The 22,751-nt window shown below is 33.4% G+C and overlaps 10 protein-coding genes across 10 annotated transcripts; 7 read left to right on the forward strand and 3 right to left on the reverse strand.

The window, feature by feature from the left end:
- Positions 1-27: 27 nt before the first annotated feature.
- Chro.80038 (hypothetical protein) lies at positions 28-1,179 on the reverse strand. The annotated part of the gene is made up of 1 exon (XM_662429.1): positions 28-1,179. The coding sequence occupies one exon, from the start codon at positions 1,177-1,179 to the stop codon at positions 28-30; it is 1,152 nt and encodes a 383-aa protein (XP_667521.1).
- A 91-nt stretch (positions 1,180-1,270) lies between these two features.
- On the forward strand, positions 1,271-1,492 carry Chro.80037 (hypothetical protein). The annotated part of the gene is made up of 1 exon (XM_662430.1): positions 1,271-1,492. One exon carries the CDS (start codon positions 1,271-1,273, stop codon positions 1,490-1,492), a length of 222 nt encoding a protein of 73 aa, XP_667522.1.
- Positions 1,493-2,295: 803 nt separating this feature from the next.
- On the forward strand, positions 2,296-4,662 carry Chro.80036 (hypothetical protein). Its single annotated transcript, XM_662431.1, has 1 exon — positions 2,296-4,662. One exon carries the CDS (start codon positions 2,296-2,298, stop codon positions 4,660-4,662), a length of 2,367 nt encoding a protein of 788 aa, XP_667523.1.
- Positions 4,663-5,116: 454 nt separating this feature from the next.
- Positions 5,117-6,829, forward strand: Chro.80035 (MOZ/SAS family). Its single annotated transcript, XM_662432.1, has 1 exon — positions 5,117-6,829. One exon carries the CDS (start codon positions 5,117-5,119, stop codon positions 6,827-6,829), a length of 1,713 nt encoding a protein of 570 aa, XP_667524.1.
- A 327-nt stretch (positions 6,830-7,156) lies between these two features.
- On the reverse strand, positions 7,157-8,164 carry Chro.80034 (hypothetical protein). Its single annotated transcript, XM_662433.1, has 1 exon — positions 7,157-8,164. The coding sequence occupies one exon, from the start codon at positions 8,162-8,164 to the stop codon at positions 7,157-7,159; it is 1,008 nt and encodes a 335-aa protein (XP_667525.1).
- Positions 8,165-8,759: 595 nt separating this feature from the next.
- Chro.80033 (hypothetical protein) lies at positions 8,760-9,437 on the forward strand. The annotated part of the gene is made up of 1 exon (XM_662434.1): positions 8,760-9,437. One exon carries the CDS (start codon positions 8,760-8,762, stop codon positions 9,435-9,437), a length of 678 nt encoding a protein of 225 aa, XP_667526.1.
- Positions 9,438-9,756: 319 nt separating this feature from the next.
- On the forward strand, positions 9,757-10,245 carry Chro.80032 (ubiquitin-conjugating enzyme e2). The annotated part of the gene is made up of 1 exon (XM_662435.1): positions 9,757-10,245. The coding sequence occupies one exon, from the start codon at positions 9,757-9,759 to the stop codon at positions 10,243-10,245; it is 489 nt and encodes a 162-aa protein (XP_667527.1).
- Positions 10,246-11,922: 1,677 nt separating this feature from the next.
- Positions 11,923-15,318, reverse strand: Chro.80031 (hypothetical protein). The annotated part of the gene is made up of 1 exon (XM_662436.1): positions 11,923-15,318. The coding sequence occupies one exon, from the start codon at positions 15,316-15,318 to the stop codon at positions 11,923-11,925; it is 3,396 nt and encodes a 1,131-aa protein (XP_667528.1).
- Positions 15,319-16,900: 1,582 nt separating this feature from the next.
- On the forward strand, positions 16,901-19,414 carry Chro.80030 (DEAD/H (Asp-Glu-Ala-Asp/His) box polypeptide 24). Its single annotated transcript, XM_662437.1, has 1 exon — positions 16,901-19,414. One exon carries the CDS (start codon positions 16,901-16,903, stop codon positions 19,412-19,414), a length of 2,514 nt encoding a protein of 837 aa, XP_667529.1.
- Positions 19,415-19,797: 383 nt separating this feature from the next.
- On the forward strand, positions 19,798-21,318 carry Chro.80029 (hypothetical protein). Its single annotated transcript, XM_662438.1, has 1 exon — positions 19,798-21,318. One exon carries the CDS (start codon positions 19,798-19,800, stop codon positions 21,316-21,318), a length of 1,521 nt encoding a protein of 506 aa, XP_667530.1.
- The last annotated feature ends 1,433 nt before the right edge of the window (positions 21,319-22,751 follow it).

Raw genomic sequence — 22,751 nt, forward strand, 5'->3', positions numbered from 1 at the left:
AAATGTCAGCCATTTAGACATGTAGGGCTAATTTGTAGTGGAGGAGAAGAAGGAAGTGATGTTAGTATTTACTTCAAAATTAGGACAAATGCATGCAGTATTAATAATTGATTTGATGAAGAATACATTAAATTTATCAGATAAAACTTGAAAGGTATTGTGAATAGCTGCCATAATTTTTGGGGAGCTAGTGACAAATCCTGAGATGATAATGTTGTTTTCTTGGAGAATTTGAGAGTGCAATATTCCTTTTTGTACAAGCTGGTTTGTAAGTAGTATAACGATACTCTTAATTAGATCATCTGGAGAGAAGTTCTTCTGATCATAGTTAAGAAATTGTAGTTTTCCCAGTGAAGAAGCCACAGAATCTCCTTCAAGATTAATTTCAGGATAAGATTGTCCATAAATATCTTTAACAATTAAATCACAGTTTTGAATATTACCCTTAGAAACAATCTTATCAATGTCCCCCATGTTTTCTATCTTGAGGTCTAATATATTTACTAAACCCCAGAAGGTGTATTCTCCAATTTCAATATTTCCAACTCTTTTTGAGCAAGAATTTTCCGTAGAATGGAGGAATTCTGTGCATGATTTGCCAATATTGATATGAATAAAGTGTGTTAAATCTATATTGTTATTTAAACTTTGAAGCTGGATGGGTTCTTGCTCATCCAGGCAATTAAATATACCTAAAGTTTTAGTGAAGTTGTTTTTAAAGGTATATCTTTCCAGAAAATCTTCAAGTTCAAAGTTGTATTTCAGCATCCTTACAGGGTCAAAAGTACTTTCTTTTTCATACAAAAGAACCTCTAACTTATCAAAGTCTGTACCTAAGCTGTCCTTCAATAAATAAAAACTTTCCTGATTTTGTTTATCTTCTACCATTACTGAAATTTGAATCTTTTTTTGAATTTCTTCCATAATTTCTAAAATTATTCTCTTAAAATCCAACAAACTTATTCGAATAAATATCAACAAAAATCTTTGACTTTTAGTTTCCTCCAGTTCTATATCCTTTAATGATCCTCCCAATACCATAAACTTCTCTTTCATTTCATCCCTTTTAATTATCTTTTCTAGAATTAAAACCTTTTCTTTTTTGTTGGTTAGTTCATTAATTGCTATACAAATATCAGCTTGATTTCTAAAAATCTCAACTCCTATAGAATTACCCATTATTTTCAACTCTCATTTANGAAACTTTGTACTTGNTAAAATTTGTACTCTGCTTTCCACAGTTGGNTCTTAATAAATACCAAACAAAGTAATGTCCACTCTAATGCCTACCCTTCATATTCTTACAAATTATGCTAATTCTTTTATTTATTATATTTTTTCCTACAAAATGATAATATTTATTATTGCTGCACATTTCCCGCCAAAATTGCATGACTTGAACAAACAAAATATCGAGTTAGAAAATAGTAAAGATGCTGAGTATAGAAGGAAGTTTGGTAATTCAGTATTTATGAGCATTATTTACCCATAAGGACTTGGTATTGGAGAATATATCATTCAACTCTGTTATTGCTGTAATTTAAAAGACTAACTTTATTGAGTTGGAAAGTAAGTAATAAAATTAATAGTCAGTTACAATAAAATACAAGAAAGTTAGAAACATATTTTTAAATACTACCTAGAATGGTTAAATTCTTCAAAATAGTTTAGCTTTGAGATTAAAAAATTTAGACGATTAAAATACACAGATCTTAATGGCTTTCTAACGGATTTGAAGTATATTAGCTACGGGGGATCTCATAGGAATCTGGTGCTTATAGATGAAACATGCTTATTCCATCTTATTCATACATGTTTAAAACAAATGTAACGAATAGAAGTTTGTAAATAAAAGAAAGAGCTATGAAGCTAATTTATAATTCAAAATGATAAAAGGGAAGTGAACGATTTGAACAAACTAAACTTTCAAATGATTGAGAATAAAACATTAATTAAGCTTATCCTTTGGATGGCCTAGTCCAAATGTTTGTAGAACACACTTCCTTTTCTTACTATTAAGAAATAAAAGGAGTTTTTACTCCAATGCACTAAATTAATTTTGTTTCTAAAACTCAATTAATCGCCTTAAGCTCAGAAAATTACTAAAGGAAAAAATTTGAAAACTTAAATAATCTTTGACTTGAAAAATCCTATTTATTAATGTGGGACTTTAAAATAAGAAGTTCCCGCCCAAACGTGCTATTATTATTAGGCAGATAATTTGGTTAGAAAGTTGAAATCTGATCATTGTGGGAATTAGGAAGAAAAGTAAAGAAAGTTGGAAGAATAGGAATAATGGATGATCCGAGTTTTGATCCGGGTAGCTCAGAGATGGCTTTGATGGAGGTAATGGCAAAGAGTTTACATCATGTTTTTGAGACTTTCCAATATGAAGCCAATACAACATTAAGGAATAAAAGCGACCAAGCAATATCTAAATCTCTGGAGCAGTATGTTTCCAGCTTGAAAAATGTGTTTTCTGAGTCATTTGGTAATTTGAGTACTTACTTTGGTAATCCTGATGAACTTCAGGAATCAATGGACATGTTTTTCTTCAGCGCATATATATTTGAGCTATTCTACATGGTATTTTATTCGGATGAAGATGAATTAATAAATAATTTGTTCAAATGGTATCTTAAATATGGAATGAGAGATTCTGTTTCTCAGTTAGTTGGACAGTTAACTGAAGCTTCTGACAACTTTTTGGATTTACAAGAAACTGGTAGGGTATCGGAAGCTATGCATGCAGAAGAAAGGCTTGGAAAGCTCCTTACAAGAGCTCTATTATTGGGAGAGGTTGAATTATTTAACTCAAGTCTTTGGAGTTTGTTTCCGAACAATAAATTTATACTTACTTTAAGTAATTTGCTAAGCCATTATTCGAAGGACATTTACCCAATTAGCAGAGGCTTAACCAAAGAACTTCAATCATTGAAGAATAGTCTTCCTGCTGTAGTTCAGACTGCCTTAGAAGGAATTTTTGGTAATGGAGGCGTAATTCAGGACTGTTCTGATTCTTGGTTAGAAGCTTTTGTGTTTTCTTCAAGGTATGTTTCTGGAATAACTTTGGATAACTTTCCTCAGTTCTTATCTGTTTACTTGGAGTGTTTAAGCCAGTATACGTCTCCAGTGTCTGGACTCGGCTCTTCTGTGACGAGATCGTCACAAAATAAGAGATCATCTGCTCTTAGGAAAGCTCCTCAAGATATATTAGAGCATGAACTTGGAGCTTTGTATTTGCTTTCAAGGGATTTAAGCAAATTAATTGTTCATATATACGAGTCATCTGAATTATATGGGCCATTTCTTGCTGTACATTTGTTTGATCCTCTCTTTTATGAAGGATTTCTTGAGGAAGTACCTTTGGAACTCAAGTCAAAGAATTTGAGATCCAGAGTTTTAATGAACTATGCTCTTTGGCTGGTAGAGACTGATCTTTGTGACCCTGCAATTTATTTACAAGAATGCTCAGACTCACCAGATTTAAAAGATGATGTACTAAGAGCATTGACATTGATTTCAAATAAGATTCCTTTCTTATTTGAATATATATCAGATAACCTTGAAACAGAGGCAGATGAAATCTTTCTTATGAGTAGTGGAGAATCAAGCGATTTAAAGTGTAGACAATGTTTTCTAAATGAGTATATCCCAGATTGGAGCATGGATGAATCAATTTCAGTATTTCTCAAGTTAATCAGAGATTTCATTCATCAGATTGTGCCTTTAAAAGATCAACAGATCGATTTTTCTAGAAAACTTATAGTGGAGAGATTTAACCAAATAACTTTGGAGCTTCAGAAATCATTCGGACCCAAAATATCTCTAAAACAACTGCTTTTGTTATTGGAAAAGATAATTCTTCTTATAGAATTGGCAAGAATTGAAGGTACAAACCAGATAGTGTCTATTTGGATGATTTTGGAGCATTTTGTAGGTGTTTCTCCTACTCTATTTCTGAATATTATCAACGAAAAAATAGATATGTATTCACAGTATAACTTTCAAGAAAATCTCCCGGAAGAGTACATGGCAGAATCTGTTCCAACAAAAGATATCTCTCTTGATAAACAGCTTATTTTAATAACAGAATTTTATCCCCAAAGAGGGATTTTGGAAACAATTTCACAACTAATTCCTGAATTCTCCGGTCAAGGATCTAATCTAAAGATCCCTCCATTTTTAAGAACAATGATTGAATTTTCCCAGCATATTAATTTGATATTTTGGACTGTTCTCTCTCCTACTTGGAATGAAGAAAAGCAACTTTGGGAATCTACATCAAATTTTGATAGAGATAGTCTTGCAAAATTGAGCTGTTTAAAAAATCAACTTTGCCAGGAATGCTCTTTCTACCAGTCATCCTCAGAGGAAGAGATCTTAGATGATGCAGCTAAAACGATTTTATCAGTAAACCCTAACGCCATACCTCAAATTTTAGTACCCTTATATTGTTTATATTGTCATAAGCTCCTTGAAGGACATACATCGGGGAACATTCAGAATGTAGATGTCGTTTCTGGTATCTATTCAAGCTGGATGGATATTCTCTTTGCCCATGCAGTATCCGATACCTGTCATCCTTTCATTAATAACTCAAATTTAAATTCGACAATTATTTCCGAAGTTTCAAACACCATTAACAATTCTTTCCTTTGATTTACAACCTATTACAACATCTACAACTTATATAAACAAGAGCATACACACAAAAGAAGTCTAATAACCAAAAACATTTGACACAATCATCTATATTATACTAATTAATCTTCATGTTTATTAATTCTTGACTTATTCTCTTTACTGGTCACCCCACTTACCTGGCAAATTATTACCGCCAAATTGCCTGTTTAAGGCGGGAAATCCATGGGATAATTTGATCAAGGTTAAATAAAATTAGTATTTAAGATAGAAAAAAGTATAGGACAAAAGAAAGCGTTTGACTCCAAGTGTGATTTTTTTTTAAAAAATTAAATTAGAGGGGAAAAAACTGAAATAATTAATTAAAATTGAGGAGGATTTCAACAGTTGCTCATTTACCCAGAAATCAAAAGACTATTGAGAAGGATATCTTTTTTACCTTCTATTAAAGAGTAGTAGATTTTTCGTGTGGATGACAAAGAGTAGCAAAGATGATACGACAAAGGTACTTAAGAAAGGCCAGAAGGTGTCTTCTGGCGAACAAAAGAAAAGTGGAGGAATGTCTGGGCTTGATATTTATATGAAGCAGTTTCCGGGAGCACTGCTACCCAAGACACAAATAATGGGATGTGAGTATCGACAAAAGTCCGCTCAGAAGAGTTTGGGCAAACCTTTGTTAAGACTTCCAGAAGGTATGGATCATTCAAGCTCTAATCTCATTAGAATCTGGAGGCCAGCTCTAGTAGTGCACTGTAGAGAGAGAAGAAGGGCAAAACTTAAAGGAAGCAGTACTAATCCTGCAATGAACTATGACTACTATATTCACTGGGAAGGAACAGATCGTAGGTTGGATTGTTGGCTAACATGGGAATCTTTGAGAGTTATTCCAAATGAATACTTACCTCTTTCTCACAGCAAGCCAAAACACGACCATGAAGTCCAGAATTCAGAAGCCTCTACTTCGACTAACGAACCTCCAAAACCTAAACTAAAAGCTTCGGATATTTCTGTTGCAAAAGATGACATAATTATTGGGGAGATTCCTTATTATCATGACATAGCACATGAAGGAATGGATGAAGAATACTTAAAGGAGCACGAAGAATTAACCAAAGTAAAGACAATTGGCAAAATAGCTATGGGACCTTTTGTGGTTGATACTTGGTACTATTCTCCATACCCTAAGGAAGTACAGAATGTTGATATTTTATATATATGCGAATTTTGCCTCTCATTCTTTGCTCATTCAGATGAATATACTAGGCATCAGAGATGCTGCATTATGTTCTATCCCCCTGGAAACGAGCTGATTAGACAAGATGGACTTTCCATGTTTGAAGTTGATGGAAGGCTTGCCAGAGTTTATTGCGAAAATCTATGCTTCCTTTCAAAGCTTTTCTTGGATCATAAAACTTTATACAACTCTGTACATCTCTTTTTGTTTTATGTCCTTACTGAATGCGACGATAAAGGTTATCACATTGTTGGATACTTTTCAAAAGAAAAGTTCAGCAAGAATAATCTTTCTTGTATAATGATTCTTCCTCAATATCAGCGTAAGGGCTATGGAAAGTACTTAATTAACTTTTCATATTGTCTTTCAAATCTTGAACAAAAGCCAGGCTCTCCTGAAAGACCATTATCAGATCTTGGTAGAGTCTCTTATATATCTTATTGGGGCTATATTTTACTAGAACTTTTAATGGACGGCTCTCAGGATGTAATTCTTTGGAATAAACCCCAAAAAGACCAACCTCAGGAGAAATCATTACTGAAACAAGCTGCAACTATAAGTAATTTCCAAGATGTTATTCATCAAACTCAGTCCACTCAGAGGACTACCAGATCTTCAAAACAAAAAGAGAGAAAAATGAATTCAGACGCAAATTCTGATAAATCTTCTTGTCCTTCCATTGGATGCTGTCCAAATACCAGGTTCATCACTGTCCAACAGTTAAGTGAGATGACTAGAATTGAATGTAATGATATTCTTATGACTTTCAATGAATTTGGTCTTCTAAAGTCTCTCAGCAATGGGGAAAGCTTTGTTTTCCTTCCTGTACAACTTATTCCCCAGCTACTCCAAAAAACTGGAAAACCTGCCACACAAATGTATCTCTCCAAAATTAACTACACTTCATATGAAAACTTCTTGGCTCCTTTTGAATGTAATGCTATCCAGTGAATTTCAAATATATATACTTATTTGCTTTAACTTTTTTTTTTTATATTCAAAACAATTTTTTTTCATACCTTTCTCATTTCCCAACTTTTCACTCTCCCGATGCCTCTTTTTGCATGCAATAGTTTCCCCCCAACAAGTTTATTTCCCATACCGGCGTTCCACATGACGTGGATGCACGAATTCACTGCCTGAATACGTTTCATGCTCGTAAAATCGTGGAATTTGTAAGGCCAAATAAAAAACATAAACGAGAAAAATTAAGGGGAGGAAAAAAAAGAAAACAAATGATAAATGAGTAGATAGGAAAAACAGATATTTTACAAAGAATTACTTTTGTTTGGATTTGGTTGTGGTCTTGCGCCTAACTTGGGTCTTTTTTGCAATTGAACTTCCTCTAAACATCAAAAGGAAATTCATTAACAAAGTTCCTGTGATATTTGCAATTCCAAGAATTGTGGCTCCTATATAATCTCCAGAGTATGCACCATAAAGAGCAGAATAAGTTAGAGATAAGTTTCCAGGAGCCCTCATGGAACTAGCAATTATACTAATATTGGCATTTGAAAACCAGGAGATTTCTGCTGCTCCAAAAAACCCTGGTCCAACCCTACACACAATGCTAACTCCAAGACTATAGAGGAAAGAAAGTAGAGCTTCTCCAAAAAAACTGCTCAGAGGGAAAAGACTGTAATCCCCATGCTTCAAACCCTCAAGTAGATATTTTGGAATTATTTGATATTCATTTTCAAGGTAAAATAATAAAATACCACCCATTACTCCTCCCAAAGTGGAAGATATTACCGACCCCATCATTATACCAAAACTTGGATACTTACCAAGGTGGTAATTTACCATTGAGTAAGTTGGGCAAACCTCATATCCTCTATATATTACATATCCAAAAATGAAAGATGAACAGAATGCTAAAAATCTTAGTTGGTTTGTTTGATCCCATGTACTTAACCATCCGAAAACTTGATCAATATGACTTATTATCTTGTATTTTTGAAGTAAAGGAAAGAAACTCTGATTTCCCAAGTAGCTCATTAATATTTTGTGGCCTTGGCCCTCAAAAATTAGAGGTCTAAGAAGTGGGGAGAATAATGATACGTATATATAAAAAAAGCTACTTTCTAGAGCTGAAAATAACCAAAAAAGTAATAATCCCCAAGATGGTATCATACTTTTAAATAAAAATGAAATACTATATACTTTTTCTCGAATCACTTCCATTAAACCAAATTCCACATCCTCTTCCTTAGTTCTTCTGGCTGATCTAGAGGGAGTACTCTTTGGCTTATTTTCCTCCGCTCCTCTTCTTCTCGTAATTGCCATATTGGGTTAGAATATTCTTCTTATTTTGTTTATACTTACAATTCTAGAAACCTCACAGTTTTGTTTCTTTTTCCTTTTTCCCTATTAACTTGAATAACTTGAATTAATTAATTAATTATAATTCTCTCCTTCCCACACTTGCTACAAATTCCACATATTTTGTTCAGTCTTTCCCCACTTGTTGAAGTCTATTTGCTTGCCATATTATGTATTCTGATTAAACCAAAAAAAAAAAAATATAGGATTCCATCTTTTTGTCATTTTTTTATTTTATTCTAATGGCCTTAATCATTTTAATTATGTAGGTATTTTTCACATTATCTTTCCTATCTACAAAGCTATTATGTACAAAACTTTTGTTTGGTACAAAAGCATCCTTTTAATTCGAAAAAAATACTAGTTTTAACAAATATTCGGACGAAACACAATACATATTACAAAGCTAGCTCATGTTGATTCACACCAACTTTTTAAATCTTATTGATTTTATTATTAATTATTATTTCTTGCTTTTCATTCTTATTTTTGGCGCCAAGATACCCATTTATCTATATATTTTCATTAAATACAAAATATATTGTAAAATTAGACCAAGATGAAGGAGGAATCTGGTAAGGTTCTAATTCCAGGTCAGCCAGTTAGACGTATAGTAGAGGCCAAAGAGCCACTATATGGAGTCTATATGGATGATAATGGAGATATGTATGCCTCTTTAATGTGTAGAGAGGACCAGATTGGTAAAATGCAAGTTGGAAACAATGAAGGAGGAAAAGCCATAGGCGTAGTAAACAGAGTTTTACCTAGAAAAGGAGTGGAAGTTAGACTTTTAGATAGGAGTGGTAGAGGATATAAAAATGAAATAGAGGGTGTAACTGGCCTAATACGTCCACAAGATATTGGATGTTGGAATATGAATAGTGATGCAGATCCAAATGTAACATATGCATCCTCAACATCCGGATTTTCATCCGGTTCAGCTTCAGTGGGCTTAGCTAATGATCATTTAGAATCTCAGGCTAGCTATTGGATGAATGACTGCTATAGACCTGGTGATGTTGTTAGGTGCTCTATTCTAAGTGTTGTTCCTCAGATTTTGCTCAGTACAAACTCTCAAGATCTTGGCTGCATTTTTGCTCCTTGTAAGAGCTGTAAACTAGGTATGGCTTATCCTATATCATATAATGCTGTACTATGTAAGAAATGCGGGACATCAATGCTTAGAAAGACTGCAAAGCCAAAATTAGACTCTGAAGATAGGGAGATAATTGATTAAGAAAAGAGATATTTCAAGTATTTTATGGATTTGGGTTTTCTAAACAAAGTATGTTTTAGATGCAGGTTTAACTTAGATATAATTTTGAATAATACAATTTTATATTTTTAAGTTCCCCCTTAAATATTTTTAATATTAGCGCATAATTCTTTAGCAGTAATTTCCTAGCTTGATAGATTAATGTGAGCTTAAAGTAATCCTAGGCTTTCAAAAGATTCTTCTTTGAAGTCTCTAGTTGTTATCGTTAATTAACTCTGGATATATTTATATATATTCTATTTATTATAGACCTAAATTTAGTCTTAAAGCCAAGACTAATATGGATGTTTCTCTGCTAAGGCTTAGAAAAGAATTTGAAGATGTTGGATTACCAGAGTTTTGTAAGGTAAAATTTAATACAGAAACAGCTCTTGATAATGATACTATAGAAAATCTATGTGATACAAGCAAGTTAGATCTTGATAATATATCTAATTGTTTTGTAGTAGTTTTACAACCTAAAGAGGGTATTTGGACAGATAAAACACTACAATTTATTATTAGGGTACCAAAAGAGTACCCATTTAAGCCTCCAAAAGTGAAGTGTTTAAGTAAAATTCTTCATCCAAATATTGATAAGCTTGGGCACGTTTGTATTAATATAATTAGAGAAGACTGGAAACCAACTTTAACAATTTCCATAGTAATTTGTGGTTTACTCAACCTCTTAATAGAACCTTCTAACTCTGATCCATTCAATGAGTTTGCCTCCATTCTGTTTGAGTCAAACCTCTCGTTATTTAAATCAATTAATAGATCCCTTTATTAGAACTCTTAACAGAAAAAAATAAGCAAATTAAGTTAAAAACAAACAATAACATAACATTTCCTAATTCAACAACTCTATCTATGTACTTCTTTGCTTATAATTTGTCACTAAACAAAGAATGAATTGTTATACCACAAATCTAGCCATCTGCTCCAATAATATTAAGGTGGTATGTACAATTGTTATCGGAAAAACACAATACATACAAAAAGATTCAGACTAGCCTAGAGCGTATCAAATATGGTTTTATATATTCCAACACTTTCTGTAATCCTTCCACACTTCTTCCACCTGCCATACCTATCTTTCCAGAAAAATGAATGGTTAATGTCACAATTTCAATTTTACCATTTCTAAAAAAGGCGGGATTATTCGCCCGCTCTAGTCTGCCTTTGTTTTGATTCACGTTTCCATATTGGTGTGCTAATAGCTGCCGTTGTAAGAATTCAGGATTGCATCCTTGATTGTAAAGATATAAAACAGGAATACGGATTCTGAGACCAGGGTTTCTTTCTGGTTCATAGTCCACAAAAACATAAATTTCGCGAAGTACTCTGAGATCAATAGGGAAGCCAGCATCAATAACAGCTTGAATATTATGAACCTCAAAACTTAAAAGTTTTGCTTTTTCAAAACCTTTACTTCTAAGTTTTCTAACGATCTTCTTGAGTGAATTTTTTGTACATTCAACGCTAACCCCTCCTGTGGCTTGAATTTTACCATTTGAGAATGCCGAAACTGTAACCACACTTTTTGTATGTTTATCTGGGATATCGGCTCTAAAAATACAATAAATTAGATGTTATAAATAACAAAAATAGAGTATATAAGGGCATGAAATTAAGTTAAAATATAAAAAAATATATTTAATTTCAAATGCACCAACTGTAATTTAATCCTTTCCTAGGATTAATTATCCCCTTAAAAAGTTAAAATAACTTACCTTGCAGCAGGAAATTCCTGAGGATCATAATATGTGTTCCCAAAATTCTCTGTAAACCATGGTAAATCAATATTCACTCCAGTATTTGCGCTTGCTAATACATTGTAAATATTTAATACCATTGGCTGCTCCGGCTCCTCCACTTCCATAACTGAACCAATATCTCCCTCAAATTCACACCTTGAAGCCTCCATTATAAGTGTGTTGTTGCTTCCCTAATTTTTCTCGGCTTCTTTTCTTCTTGCTTGAATTTTTAGTTTATATTATTAAAACAAAGGTCTTTACTTTTCATAATTCAACTCTAAACTTCTTACCAATTACTTTCTGCCACAATCATCCAACTCTCTTTAATACTACCTATCTTTTGGTATTTTGAGTAATGACTAAGCAACTCTTTGAAAAAGAACAAATTTTGTTTTTACTCAAAAATATTAATTATTAAATTTCGAATACAACAATTTACCGCCAAACGCTGCCGCTAAAAATGCAATACTTCCTATTAGTAACCTTCCACACAGGAGGTAATTTTAGTCAAAGACAGTCTACTATTATTCCTTGCAATTTGTAATTGTTTATATATATCTATTTATATTTTTAATTGAATTACAGAAATAAGTAAATGGACACTTTGAATAGTCCACAGAAGTGGGTTTCTTCCGTACCTACACTTTAATAACTGTTTATTTAATATAGTATATATTATATTATTTTCAATCTCCAAACGAGAAAAGATCTTATAAGATTCTGGATGGAATTCTAGATTTTCTTTCTAATCTAGTTTCTGGCATCTTATCAGTTAATGTATGTTCTGCTGGACAATAACTAGCAATATTTGCTGGTGCTTTACCATTATTTGTGTTATTAATATATGAATAATTCCTATTAGCCGAGGATGTAAACGACATAATGGATGAAGCGCCTCCCATCATGTTATCGCCTTTACTTACTACTGATTCTTGATGATTCAGTATTTTATTATGATGATGCTGACTAGAATTTTCTGTATCTATCATCGATTCTTGCAGTACACACGGAATTACATTTGGATTAGACTCTCCAGAGTCTAAATTCAAACTTCTTCTTGAGCTATTTCCTCCAACCACTACTTTCTTCTCTGTATCCCTAGCTATATTCTCTTGTTGAATTAAATTGTAATTAGGGGATGATGTTGCTGTCATTAAAGGATAATGAGGAGATGAATTGTTGACTCTACTCTTTGCAACAGGTACAAAGACACTCTTATTAACTTCCTTCAATATCAAATTGAAATTTTCTCCTCTAAGTTGGTTTTCATAGCGAATTTGGTTCTGTATCTGCCCAATACTCCTACCCTTATTTTGGAGATGAGAATAATCAATACAAGTTTGTGGTTTAGGTAATGAATGAGGAGCCTGACTAATCTTTGAAATTGATGGATCTGGCATCGGTTCTTGTCTTACTACTGAAGCTTGATTCTTAATCTTCTTCGCTTCTGCACTGTTAGTCTTGGCCGAATTATTCAGTGATAACATCTTCATAGCTACAACATATCTTTGCCTAACAATTTCAATCATTTCCTCAATAGAACTACACTTTAGAACTTGAGAACTTTCTTCGGAGTTATTCTCAGTGGCAAATGATCCATTCGACTCCAATAAATAATGATAATAAACAACACAAATGTCCTTAATAGTTTCAATAACATCCAAGTCTCCCTCTAGAGCTGCTCTAACCTTCTCCCATACCATCTTAACAATATATGGAAGAAAACCATATCCAACAAATGGGTCTTTATCTTGAACCTTTTGTTGGTCATCTATACTATTTGAACTCAATATAGCATCGCCATTTCTCTCAACCTCATTTCTTAAATCCTGATACATGATCCTATAGATACGATGGAACAAATCTATAAGAGAATTAATCTTCTCACCAACAACATCAATTGAAACCCCATTTCCAAGAACTCCTTCATTTTGGTTATATGAATTACCAGAATTCTGATGTGAAACTACGCAGTTTAGTGCAAATGTTAACACAAACTGATCCATTGTAGTTAACTGCATTAATGGGCCAATCAATATCTCTTCTTTGTCTGAAAGTTGAAAGTTGGATTCATGACCTTCTAATACCTTATCAAAAAGACCAGCACTGCCAACTATTTCATTATATAGTAATTGCTCCATAAAAGTGAAGAAATGATCTACTTCCTCAATTTTAATTGGCTTTTTTGTACCAATCTCTATCTCTGATTTAATTTCATGGCTAATAATTTTGTTTAGTTTAACATCCTCTACCTCATTAGCACTTTCTTTAATCACTATCTCACCTCCAGAATTTCCTACTTGATAAGAATTGAAATTGCTACCACTCTCAGGAATCACTGGTAATGTAACAGCATTCAATTTTGATAAATCTATTGACATTGGATAGTTCTCATTTGAATAAGTAGAGTGGAAATTTGGAAGCATCATTCCATTACTCATAGTCTCACCCCCCATATTGAAATTGCTGTTATCACTTGCTTTTTTAGTTGAACCATATATACTATTTGTATCCGGTTGTTCATTTGTATTAATAATCGACTTTGGAGAGCTTTGAAAGTGAGGATTAACTACTCCATCATTCAAACTTTTGCTACCTCTCTTCTGAATATCATCCTGAGATACATAAGAATAGTTGCCTGCTCCTACTGTAATATTAGGCACAGAAAAGACTTTGGGAATCATGGATATGATTGACTGACCCATATTTTGAAGTGATTGTCCAAAAGTTTGAAATTTGTTGAAATTTTGCATTCCACTTCGGTCATCAGCTCTAACATTTGAAGAATTCATCATTGGTGAGCCCGAAGATCCGGGCTCCATTATTCCCTTATTTATTTGAGCTGCAATATGTGGGGAGATATAATTTGAGGTTGGCCTCATGAATTGTTGAATTGGCATTTGTTGATATGGTACATTAACAGGAATTTGGTAAGGTATATGCTGAATTGCATTTGGAACAACTGACGGAGTTACTTGGTTAGCTATAAATTGCCTTCCATCATTTACTGTGTAATAAGAATTTGGTGCAACACTTCCTCTAAATGCTAACCTTGGTGTATAATTTGAGTCAAGAGCATTTGTAACAACGGGGATTCTAGACATATAAGAGGAAACTCCATCTTGATAAGCTGAAGATTTTGTATTATAATCAACAAAGGTCCCTCTAGAAGTTAACGGTCGAGGAGACAATGTATCTTGGCTCGCGTTAAATCCCTCATGAACCCCAGAGTTCTGTTTTTGAAGCCTTTTTTTAGATGGGGATTTCTTTTCTGCCACTTTCTTTCGTGGAGAAAAAACTTGCAACTTATGGGTATTTACATTGCTTGAAAACTTTTCATCTGGTTTACCTCTGCTTTGGATTATTGGTGAATATGTTGTCTTTTCACTCAATTTAATATACTCTACATTACCTTCTTTCAAACTAAATGTATTATTATCATTTAATGGCTTGTTAACATTAGAGATTAAGTTCTCACAATCTACTTTTTTATCTGTAATATTACTATCTTTAATTATTTCTATATTTGCTTTCTTTTCTGGATTTTCTGAATCAAAAGAAACTCTCAAAAGTTGAGATGTACCTCTAAGCCTTCTTGTATCTACCAACTTTTTCAAAGTTTCAAAGTTAATATATTGGTCAGCTCCAAGTGGATATGGGACCAACTTCTCACCATTCTTTGCAGGGTATTGAATATCTCTCATTAAAAGCTCCCAATCATACATATTCCAGTATCCTTTATTCCCTTTATCATAATACATAAATATCATTTCCAATCTTAACAATCCTGCTGGGCTGCTAGTAGAATGTGGAGTTGAATTATCCAATAGTCCTGCCAAACACATAAACTGGGAGCCGCTTAACATGTCAGTCCCACTCATGATCCAGCATAGGTCCCCTCTCTCTGTCATCGAGCTCACACCTCCTCTAATTGTATAACAGCTTTTTCCTAAGTCAAGCAATAACTTAGAAAGCTTTTCTCTGCTCAATCCTTCCTCCAATCCTGCATACTTACGAAAATATCCCATAACTTTATCAAACTTCTCTCCATCCCATTGTAGTTCTGCCCACAAAGAGTTGTAATCCTCTTCTTTGATTACCAACATCTTTCTTTCTTATCATACAACCTCGTTTTTCCCTCTCCTAAATTTATATATTTAATTATTTATATATATAAATATATATATACATATATTCATATATTTTCCTTTTTTTTTTGCTTTGACATATCCCACCTCCTCTTTTGAAACCCCACAGTACGCATAAATAGCTTTGGCTTCTTTTGTCTATTTAAGTGGACATTTTTTAATATTAACATTTCTTGTATTTTTTAATTATTCTGGAAACTTGATACCAAAATTACTAGCAAAATTATACATTATCTCATTCATTTTACGAATTAATTATACACACCTACCGTTTTCTATTCACTTCCTTTTATTTTCTTAATTGTCCACATCATCCAGAGAATTACTCTACTTAAATATAGTTTGATTTTTTTTCTATTCTAAATAAACTCTACAAAACTACTAATGCGTGTCAAATTGTAAGATTTGCATGTATTTCCTATCTATTCCTCTCAAGTAATGCATGCGCATGCAAATATAGTAATTACCCATTGCTCCAACCTTGGCTACCGCCAAATTAAATGGCGGGATTCTCTTGATTGTCAGGATGCAAAGTACAGTGTTAAACTAATAGAGAGAAATTTTTTAAAAAATGGAAGTAAGCGAGCAGAAACAAACAAATTCCGTTAGCGACAGTGGAGTCGCAGAATTTATCGAGGCTGTATTTGGTATTGACCAGAAACTCATTCTTAAGATTCTCAATTTTACTTGTTTATTTTTGGCATTAGTTTCTTTCACAATGTCTTATATTGCGTATCAATACAATGAGATGTTGCATCTTAAACTCTTATTATCTCTGGCCGTGTTATTGGTTATCTTTTCAGGACTAATCTTCTGGTAAGTTTTTCTCATTTTCTGCAAGTTCTTCGATAGACTCATTCCCTGTGATTATTCACTTCCCTTGTTTTCCCAATAGGTACATTCCAAAGTTCGAGGAATTCCTCAATGAAACCAATAAATCATCCGATGAGAATTCGGATCCGCCATCTGACAAAAAAAACGACTAGAGAAGTAGCTTAGCCCCATAGTAAGTAGTATAGACTAACCTTCCTACTCCTTCCCCCCGACTGTAATCTACCGTCCACCACACGCCGCCAAGGGCAGAAGAACTACTAAAAGTGGGTATCTACAACAGCGCGAACATACTAGGGACAAAAAGGCACGAAAGCGAAAGTCTTAGTGATACATTGGTTTATTGGTTGGCGACCACCGACGCGGCCGCCGCTGCCAGAAATTTCGCCGTTGGAACTGATCGTTGATCAATCCATAACCCTTCACAGACAGCGGAGTGCAATGCCCTGCTCAGGATTACGACAGGGTCATTCTTGAGCGACCCCGAGCGCCGGCCAGGTAAGTTTAAACTACCAAACTCAGAATTCTATTCATTTTAAATGAACACAGTTTTATGATGGGCATCAACAGGCGCCAAGAATTGCGGCGCCTAAATTGGTACCGAAAAATAGATTTAATTATAAAATGTCAAGAAAGGAAGAGGAAAATAGTGGAAGCATAGAACCAAAAGAATTGTTAGATGGATTAGACATCCCTTTAATTATTAAAGATGAAGTCTTCAAAGAATAAGAGCCGAGGGGGTGCTAAAGGACTGAAATGGAAGGAGGTTGAGTTAGGCAGTGATTTATTGTCAGAATTCACAAAATATGGAGTAAGCATGATTGAAGAAATTTCAGACCCAACTGATATTTCTTTTTATGAGTTGGGAAAGGATAATAACTTAATATCAAGCCCTGATTTTAATAAGAGTGAAATGGAGGCTGAGAAGCCTAGTAAAGTTAAGAAATCTAAAAAGAGAGCTAATAAAGACATTAATAAGGGCGAGGTTGAGCTCTCAGATAGTATTACGAAGAAGCAGAAAAAAGCTAAAAAATCATTAATTGAAAACAAAGAAATTAACAATAAGACTCAGAAAATAAGTTCTAAACAGAATAACCAGATCATCGATCCAGAAGAATATTGGGAAGAATACTATGATTTAAAGCAAAAATTATCAAACTGGACAAATATTATTGATGAATCTACTAAAAACATGAGCAAAAAATCATCCTCTGAAGAAATGGAAGAGCTAAAGTCCCCAGATTTAGTTATCCACCCAAGCATTTTAAAAGGATTATCAGAGCTAGGGTTTTTAAACCCAACCCCAATCCAAGCTGCATGTTTGGTTCCTGCAATCAGGGATAGAAAAGATATAGTCGGAGCAGCAGAAACAGGCTCTGGTAAAACTTTAGCGTATGGAATTCCAATTATTGCAAACATAATGTTTTCAGCTCAAAGAAGAAGAGAAAAGCTTGAACAAAAATCTCTTAAGGAATATGATGATGGCTTTGAAGAACCAGATATCCAATTGGGTATAGAAGAAGATGAAGGCTTTAAAGAACTTGAGAGAATGGGATTTAAAATGACAAGTGTGTCAAATATAGATAGTAAAGTTTCAAAAAATAATTCGTTTAAATCTGATGAAGCTCTTCAAGCACTCATTGTACTTCCAAGTAGAGAACTTGCCATTCAAGTAAGGGATCATCTTAGAGCTTTAGGTAAATATACAGGTCTTGGTATTCATGCTTTTGTTGGAGGACTTTCTTTAGAGAAACAGGAAAGGTTAATAGCAACAAATAGAGTACAAGTTGCTGTTGGAACCCCCGGAAGGCTATCTGCTTTAATTTTTGGGGAGTACGAGAACGAAACTTTGTTTGGAGATGAAAGAGAAGCCTCTAAAAAACAAGTTAATACAACCTTATCAATTGATGAAATAAGATTTTTGGTACTTGACGAAGCTGATAGACTAATCGAACAAGGACATTTTAGAGAATTAAAGCAAATTCTTCAGCTTATTTATTCTGATAATAAGGAGAGTAAAACTCCCAGGAAGATTCAAAACTACTTATTTTCAGCTACTCTGACTCTGCCAAATCACTTACATCCAAGATTTTCTAAGCTTAATACAAGAAACACAGGTAAACAATCAAAAGGTAAAAAAGATATTCAGAATAATAAAGTTATGTCCATAATGCCAGAAAATTCCAATAAAGCAATGCAGAGTATTATGCAGTATGTAAAACTTAGGGAGAATCAGCTATTCATAATAGATTTATCCAGATTCAAGACAAAGTCTTCATTGGATGAAAATGGAGAGCAGGTCCAAACTATGAGCCAACCAAACGGAATTATACAGCTTCCAAAAGGACTCAAAATTTCAATGATTAAATGTGAAAGCGATGAACTTGAAATGAGATTAGTTTTATACCTACTAAAATACTTTGCTCCAATATGGGATACCAAGGTAAGAAATCAGCCATGCTCTCTCTGTCCAAGTTATATTGAAAATGGGAAAATACTAGTCTTTGTTAATTCCATATCATATGTATATAGACTAGCTCCTCTTTTATCTTTGGTTCTTGTTTGCAAAGATACTCATGAAAAGGAGCTTCCTAGTCCAAAAAAAAGAAAAAAGTGTAGTAAGGCTTGTAACGAAAAATCACTCAAGATTATTGGAATACATGGCAATCTCTCTCAAAAACAGAGAATTCAAGCTATTGAATCGTTTAAATCATCCAACTCTGCTATTCTCATATGTACAGACGTCTTAGCAAGAGGTCTTGATATCCCAGAAGTAGATGTTGTTGTCCATCTCCAAGCCCCAAGAAATATCTCACTTATGATTCACAGAAGTGGAAGAACTGCTAGAGCTTCCAGACAAGGCGAATGTGTTCTTTTCTGTACTCCAAAAGATGTTCCTGCATACTCCAAACATCTTAAAGCAATTTCCTTAAGCTTTGAATCTGTTGGAACTCCAGATGAGCTTCAAGGTTTACTATCATCACAAGTATCGCATGTACAACAACGTTTAGAACTTGCAAATGAAATTGAAGGTCTTGGACATTCTATTCTAAGAAAGAAAAGAAACAATAGCTGGATGTTGAATAAGGCAATTGAGGCAGATTTGGAGCTTTCAGATCAAGAAGAGTTCTCCTTTTCTCCTGACCAAATGAAGGAAATCCAAAATTTAAACTTAAAGAGAAACTATTTCTTTGACTTTGTAAAAAATTTTCAGAAATTCTAAGAAACTCACATTCATAAAAAAAAGTACAATAATACTATTAGATATATATATATATATTTCTAGTTTTTATTCTTTATATTTAAGTTTTATTTTTCGCTCAATCCAAATATCAAATTACCAAATTTTCTAGATCATGTTTGTGAAACTCTAGTATTCGAGGTTATATATGGCTTAAATTTTGGAATCCTAAATAAGTCATCAAGTCAAAAACTCTTCTAATTCTTATTATCTCTTAAATTATCATATTCTATTTCTATTAATGCTAAACTCCCCCTCCAATATAACGCTTTTACCTGGTCTTAGCGCCAAAACTCAATTCAAAAGGTCAAAAAATAGGCTCTTAAAATAAAACGAGTCTAAATAGAGAAATATAAACTCAATAGATGGAGGAAAAGTACAGAAACCATGTTTCTGGATTGTACTTATTATGTCCAACAATTCCGCCGAGGGTCCTCTCAAATGAGCAATGGTGGGAGGTGATAAAAGAACTAAGTGGGTTAAGCCACACAGTCCCAATGTTGGAGGAAGGCTTTAGAAATTCATCAATAATCCAACTTGAGTATCTGATTACCCAATTTATACAGTCAAATCCCCCTGCTTTAGCACTCAGGTGGTTGATGAATCTTTATTCACTTACAAATAGTTATGTAAAGCTATCCGTCGGTAGATTGCTTGAAGAGACAATGTTAATATTATACAGATTTACGGGTACTGAGCTTCAAGATATGGATTTAACTAAGCTTAAACATCATAATATTGGAATAGAACAGCAACAATCTAAACAAACACAATTAGACAATGATAATGATTTTGGTACAAAATTAGATGGTGGCAATATATTAGACATTACCAGTTCTCAAGCCAGAGAAATACAACCAAGCCATGTAATCAATTCCTTATATATAGTTCAAACCCTCCTTAGGCTTGAGATCCTGGAAACAAGAAAGCACTTTCCTGGGCTGATTAGATGTCTTCCTCAACTTCTAATACATGTAGATACAAGCATGAGAGATGCTGCAAATGAGTGTTTACTTTCAGTATTATCTTTAGGTGTCCCAGGATACTCACTTTCTGATCAGCTTCTAAATACTCTCATTCCAGGAGTAAGAATTTTACTTGAATTTGATGATTCTTTTAATTTAGAGCGTACAATGCAATCTATTACTGTAATTCTAATTCAGCAACCAAAACTCGCAAATACCAAAAAACAAGAAGTACTTCAACTTATTGTAAATATATCTTCATCACTAAGTTCCAGCCAAAATTTCACTTTAAAAACTTCCGGTTTGATAGAATCAATTTCCTGTTTGCTTGCTAACTCCACAATCTCACAATTCTCGTCTTCTAAGAAGGATTCAGAGCTTTATGACTCTATTAGTTACATTTCAGGACTCACCAATATTCAGTTTTCCTCTTATGGACTTGGATCTTATCCTATACAGGGAGAGTATTTCAGAATCATCTTGTGTAGCTCAATTCTCAAGATCATTGATTCTTATACTTTCCAAAAGACCCCAACTATATCTCAATTAGAGCGTGTCTGGAGTCTTATTCTTGAACATTTGCAAACTCATTTCATCAGGAAGCATGTCACTGAAAACTTTCAATGGCTCACTAATAACCATTGGGTCTTTCTTTGGACTCAAATTCTCAAGAAAGTTCTTGTAATAGCCCTATCATATATTCAAGATAGTTCTTACATACAGAATAATACCCTAGAACATACTGGAAAGGTTGTATGGACCAAATTTGAGCAATTCCTTAACCTAATTGCTAAAATTTCCCCAAGAATATCTCTGGAATGTATTCTTGAACTTGTTTCATATTCAGAATCCGCCAACTGGATTTGGAAGCTTAACAAGGAGTTTTTTGAGCTCTTTTTAAGATGGATTTTTCAAAAATAACATAATGAGAACTTTGAAATACCTCTAACCAGTTATCTTTCTGGTTATGTTTCAGCTATCTTGATAAGCCAATACTATTTTCCACGTAATAATCATCATAATGATCTTCTTTTGGTTGAAAATGTTGAATCTATCCTACTAAGTTCTATATCCTTTATTAAAGAAAAGATACCGATTGGTCAAAGTGAAACAAATGATACTGAATTCCACGAAGCTTTGCTCCATAATTCACATTTCCTAATAGGACTTTCCAATTCCTGTTCAAACCCTTTAATTACCATTGGAATTCTAAACCACATTATTTATTATCTGGTTGAGTCTCCAGAAATTCAAATCTTTTCAGATCCAACAAACTCCAATGAGAAGCTGTTCATTTTCAACAATATATTCCTCCTCATCCAAAACTTGCTAACTAATATTCTTTACTTAAACAAATATAAAAATAATGATATTGATTCCATAGCTACAACTTTAGTTTCCAAACTTTACCTACTAATTCCAATCTGGAAAAGCATTTTATCAAATTCTACAATAGAGAAAATTGTCGTGGTTATTGAATCTTTAACAGAATCATGCGAAAGACTTCAACTTCTTATGGAAAGTAATGAATCTGAAACATGGACCATCTTTGATGACGAAAAAGAAAACCCTGTTATTCTTCTATTCAAGGATCTGAAACGATGGCTAGCTTTATTATGGACTACTATTGAATCTTTCCATCTTTATATTGAACTTTTAGAAATGCTTAACCAAAATGAAAAATCTCATACAGAGAATACTAAACTAGAAAAGTTTCTTATGAAGGCTTGTTTCTCTATTATAGAATGTTTGCTCCCTTTTATACCTTTAAGCTGGACAAAGTTCTTCCCAGAAACAAATAATGATCCCTCAGCTTCTGAAATTAATCCTGAACTTGGATCTATATTATGTTCTCCTTCCAGCTCCCTCGAAGATGTTGGAGAGTACCTCAGGAACTCTTCATTCTCAAAAGACACAATTAATCCACCTTCTGGAACTAAATCCAATGATCATATGAAAGTTTTTCTCCAAACTATTGAAAAGTTTATTTTCCCTTATATTGGAGATCAGAACTGCTTTTCAAAATCCGTACATATTAGTGCATTAATCATGTCTCTAAAACTTTCAGTTTATAAGCAACTAAACAAAAGTCTATTTTCTTACATAAATCATCCTCCAATTTCAAATAGATCTCTGGCCATGCTTATTTCTGATGTTGCATCGGATCAAATACTAATGTTAGATTTGAAGGTTCCATCTGAAGTTTTTCCTTCACCCAATCTTTCCAATATTAACGAAATCAAAAAATACAATAATATATCCATAGCCTTATTCTCAAATAATGATATATTATCTCTTCCAGAATATAATAGCTACATTACCACTAAAAACGATTATAATATTACTTCTAGCCT

The sequence above is a fragment of the Cryptosporidium hominis genome, assembly GCF_000006425.1.
Source record: "Cryptosporidium hominis TU502 chromosome 8 CHRO018014, whole genome shotgun sequence".
NCBI lineage: Eukaryota > Apicomplexa > Conoidasida > Eucoccidiorida > Cryptosporidiidae > Cryptosporidium > Cryptosporidium hominis.